Here is a 4,654-nt window from a genome sequence, read left to right as displayed (position 1 = left end):
TGCACAATGTCCATGAAGTTAATATCAGATGATTTGCAGTGTATAACATCAGTGTGAGGCCTTATCCTGATTTTGCTGACACTAACAAGGAGGGCAGAGAGGCAAGGGAGGACAAATACAGTGGAACAGTACCCACAACAGGAAGGCTTACATTGCTTTTATGTACTCTGCTGCACAGCAGCTAGCATGGCTGGTACAAGTCCCTCAAAACTTCTCACATATCAAATAATGACCAGTTTCAGGGCAGGAAAACATCAATGCACAAGTATATGCCATCTCCAAAAGGTGTGTAGGTTTGAATGGCAGATTCCTAAGCAAAGCCCAGAGGAAGGTGAGAAGCCACCTCAGAACAGTGAGCATGAAATGGGCACAGTTCTTTCACAGCCCTGGCTTTACAGGCCACTGAGCTCGGACCTGGCCACTCGATAGCAACAGAGAAACTTGCCGGGATGCTCACTGCCTTATCCCTCTCCAATTTACTAATGCCAATTTACAAGCCTGCTGGTGGCTGCTGCCGGCTACAGACAGGAGGGCAAACAGTTAAAAGCAAGTAAGTAAAATCAGAGGTCTTGCCCACAACAAACCCTGCTGTATTTTGTCCTCCAAACTCGCCCACTTCCTCAGGCTCCTAGAATGAAGAAATGAAAGAAAGGAGGAAGCAAGGGTGCTTTCCCCAAAACATTCCTCTCAAGGCCAAGAATCTTAGGAGATACCATATCTTCTACCTAACAATACATTTGTGCCTCTTATTCAGTTAATGGCTTTTGGCCAAGGAGACTCTGTCTTCTGAAGTCTTTTAAAAATGGAAACATGATGTAAAAGTTTCACATGCACTAGAGAAGGAGAAATTAAAATGATGGCACATGGGATTTGGTGCAGAACCAAAAGGCACAGCCATCCATAGCTCTGAGCTGAAGCCCTCCGTCTGTACCCACCTCAAACTCAGATCTTAACACAGCAGCAATTTAATATAAATTGTTGCAAAGTACCCCAAAGTGAGGAAAGTAACCCTCCTCCCTGTCCCCCTTCCCAATCTTCTGATAAATGACAATATAAAAATGGAAGTGTTTCCATAAGATAGGCAAATTGGTTCATGATTGCAACATAATTCAGGATTTTTATTCCATGTCACAGTGAAGCACAAAAGGCCAAGCTCATAGCAATATCTTCTTATTATTTACCTAAGGGGAGAGCTGCTGCCTCAAAACACAACTCAGAAACTTTCTATTCCTCCAGTAAAGTGCAACCATGCACTTTACCAGCCACGGAATCCAGGCATTCTGCTATTCTGCCAAGTTCATCGAAAACCCAACCACCACCACAGCTGGGCCATGAGGCAGTCACGTTAAAAAAAAAAAAATCAGTACTGAAGGTTACTGTATTATTAGAAGCATAGCAAGGGACATTATAAGCTCCACTTCTGGCCTGACTCCTTACCTTCATAGCAGGGCAAGAGCTTCCTCCCTTTGGACTGCAGGTCAGGAGGAATGATGTTGCAGAAGCCATGGGGCAAGATGTACTCTGTCTCATAGTAGATGTTTTTCCAACGGTGTGCACATGCCTAAACAGATCATATAACACGGGTTACTGGCACAGAGTCAGAGGAGATCACTCTGACCAAGGCAAAGCATGCATGAACAGGACCACTCAGCATCACCTTCACCCCGCAAATCCATTGTACTCCCCTTACATTCCACTGTTTCTGAAGTATCTTCTCATTGTTACCTTCTGCAGCTCAGGACACTGTCTGACCTGGCAGCTCAGATCTCAGCCTTCACATGTATATAACTAGGAAAACAAGAAGTCTCAGAGCCTATGCTGGAAATTTCAAAATCTCTGACTGTGCATGAATCCTTGCAGACAGCAAAGCTTTTCTAACTAAAGATGCACTAACAGAACCCAGCAAAAGGTGAAAAACAGGAATCAAGACACTGAGAATACTCAGAAGGTTAAACCACCAAATAATGCACTTGTGAGTCAAAGGTTGGTTTCTACTGGGAAAGGCAGCTCTGTGTTCTGGTGATAGATGTGCTGAGCCTTGTTACTGGTAGTGAATTTAATTGAAAATATCAAGGACTTTGTAGCAACAAGAGTCGCAACATTAGCCAAGGTGCAGACAAGCCGCAGAGCTTTATCGTGAAGAATGAGATCATCCTGAAAAACAGGACTCACCAGACACTTGCCCAGTACAACTGCCACACACAGGCACACATGCAAGCAACGTAGAGCCTGGTTCACAACTTCTCAGAACCCATTTGCTCCAAAAACTAACACTGCATTGCTGCCAGCCAAACCACAAGTTGGCTTCTGCTCAGTATTTATTTGGAATAAAAGAAAAGGAAATGTGAAACAACAATGGCTTTGAACTTAGCACATGCCAGACCATATCTCCAGCTGGTCTGAGTCTACACTTAAGTCAGTGTAGATGTGTCAATTTATATCATTTAAGGCTTAACTCCATGCCAACAGACCAAGCCTCTAAGCTACAAATCATCTTCTCCACATGCCTTCATCTTTTCCTGGACATTTTGCATCAACCCCCTTCACAAATCCCATATTTGACTCCATCCTCCCCAGATGAGATACCCTCTGTCTTCCATTTCTGTGCGCTACCCCACTTTTCTGCTTCAGCAACTCAGAGCTGCCCATAGGAGCATCTCAACATTGTTAAAAATTATATCCACTCATAAAGCAGACACAGCTGTGTCACCTCTCCACTAAAGGACATGGGAAGTGTATCGGCCACTGAGAAGCTCAAAATTCAATCCAACCACCAACAGATTTCAATATACTTATGTCCAGAAAGATATAAATAGGTAATACTACTCTCAAAGAGCAAAACCAGTTGTGCAAAACCTGCTCTACTGTTAGCAGTGTTACATTTGATATTTACTGTTTTCCTAATTTCCTGTGCCCAAAGAGAGGCACATATTTCCACATATGGCTATCACTAGGGACTGTGAGGGGCTCTGGGGGCTGCAGAAAGTTTTGCACCACACTGTACACTGCAGGCTGCCATCTGTGATGCAAGAATCCTTCTGAGGGGACTCAGCTCTACAGCCAAATGCATGTGAGAAGTACAATAAGGAGCAGCCTTTGGAGACTCCTGGATACACTTTGAGGAGGCTCAGTTATGATTTCCATCCCCACGCACTACTGATTAAAAATTCAACAGCAACAGATAACCAACACGTGAAACACTCATTTTCAGCAAACCAGGAAATAGCTTCTCTCCTGATGGATCTGTGAGCACAAATATACACAGGCACAACCGTTGCAAAGACAATGCCATTAAATACACATACCATTACAGCAACAGAATCGTCAATCCCAACTCTGGACATAAACTCAAATGGAAACAGGCCAAGAGTATTTTTTAAAATTTTGGAAATATAAAGGATTGTGGTATTATAAATTCCTTGATATTTTATATTTCAGAAACTGCAAGACACTCACATAAATTAACCTACTAATTAATCTCTCTTAGAAGAGTACAAATAATGGAGTCAGGGGGAACAGCAGCATTTCATCACAAGCATGTGGCTCTGCTCAGGACTGAGGCGCAGAAGCCAAGAAATATAAAACAATATAAGGAGAGAAAAAGCTGCTGCTGGGTAAGAAGTATGTTCAAAATCAACTAGAAGCTATGGGCTCAGTCTAGCAATTCTGGACACACTTAAACCAATCAGTTAAGTCTTGAGTTAATGACCACTTTTCTGTACCTTCATCACGATGCGTATTCAGGCACACTATGGCTCACCACTGACTGCCTTAGTCTGCAAACCTTCAAGGCATGAACTTTCCTTGGTTACCTGAGTTAGTGCTTCCCCAGACTTCCTTGTACCACTGCTACAGAATTTGACATTTTTACAAGGGACAGGAGTCCAGCAGCTCCTCTTCCTCCTCAAAACTCATTTCTCACAGAATCACAGAATTTCTAGGTTGGAAGAGACCTTTAAGATCATCGAGTCCAACCCATCTTCTAACACCTCAACTAGATCATGGCACCAAGTGCCAGATCCAGTCTTTTTGTAAACATATCAAGGGATGGTGACTCCACTACCTCCCTGGGAAGATGATTCCAGTATTTGACCACTCTTTCTGTGAAAAATCTCCTCCTTAGTTCTAGCCTGTATCTCCCTTGGCGCAGCTTGAGACTGTGTCCTCTTGTTCTGTCTGTTGTTGCCTGGAGAAAGAGACCGACGCCCAGCTCACCAGAGCCACCCTTCAGGAAGTTGAAGAGAGTGATAAGGTCACCTCTGAGTCTCCTTTTCTCCAGGCTGAACCACCCCAGCTCCCTCAGTCGCTCTTCCTACGGCTTGTGTTCCAAGCCCCTCACCAGCGTCATTGCTCTTCTTTGGACCCGCTCAAGCATCTCAACATCCCTCCTAAACTGAGGGGCCCAGAATTGGACACAATACCCAAGGTGTGGCCTCACCAGTGCCGAGTATAGGGGAAGGATGACCTCCCTGCTCCTGCTGGCCACACTATTCCTGATACTGGCCAGGATGCCATTGGCCTTCTTGGCCACCTGGGCACACTGCTGGCTCATGTTCAGCTGGCTGTCAACCAGCCCCCCCAGGTCCCTTTCCACCTGAGCACTGTCCAGCCACACCATCCCCAGCCTATAACGTTGCAGGGGGTTATTGTGGCC

The 4,654-nt window shown here is 44.7% G+C and overlaps 1 protein-coding gene across 1 annotated transcript in view; it reads right to left on the bottom strand.

Annotated features, from left to right (window-relative positions):
• The window catches only part of ITGA9 (integrin subunit alpha 9), a 232,764-nt gene that overhangs the window by 220,769 nt on the left and 7,341 nt on the right, over nucleotides 1–4,654 (bottom strand). Inside the window, exon 4 of the mRNA XM_005429306.2 lies at nucleotides 1,438–1,561. Coding sequence (XP_005429363.1) covers nucleotides 1,438–1,561 — 124 coding nt within the window. The remainder of the gene's footprint in view (nucleotides 1–1,437; nucleotides 1,562–4,654) is intronic.

This window comes from Geospiza fortis, unplaced genomic scaffold, assembly GCF_000277835.1.
Source record: "Geospiza fortis unplaced genomic scaffold, GeoFor_1.0 scaffold197, whole genome shotgun sequence".
NCBI lineage: Eukaryota > Metazoa > Chordata > Aves > Passeriformes > Thraupidae > Geospiza > Geospiza fortis.
This window is presented reverse-complemented; position numbering and strand designations above follow the sequence as displayed.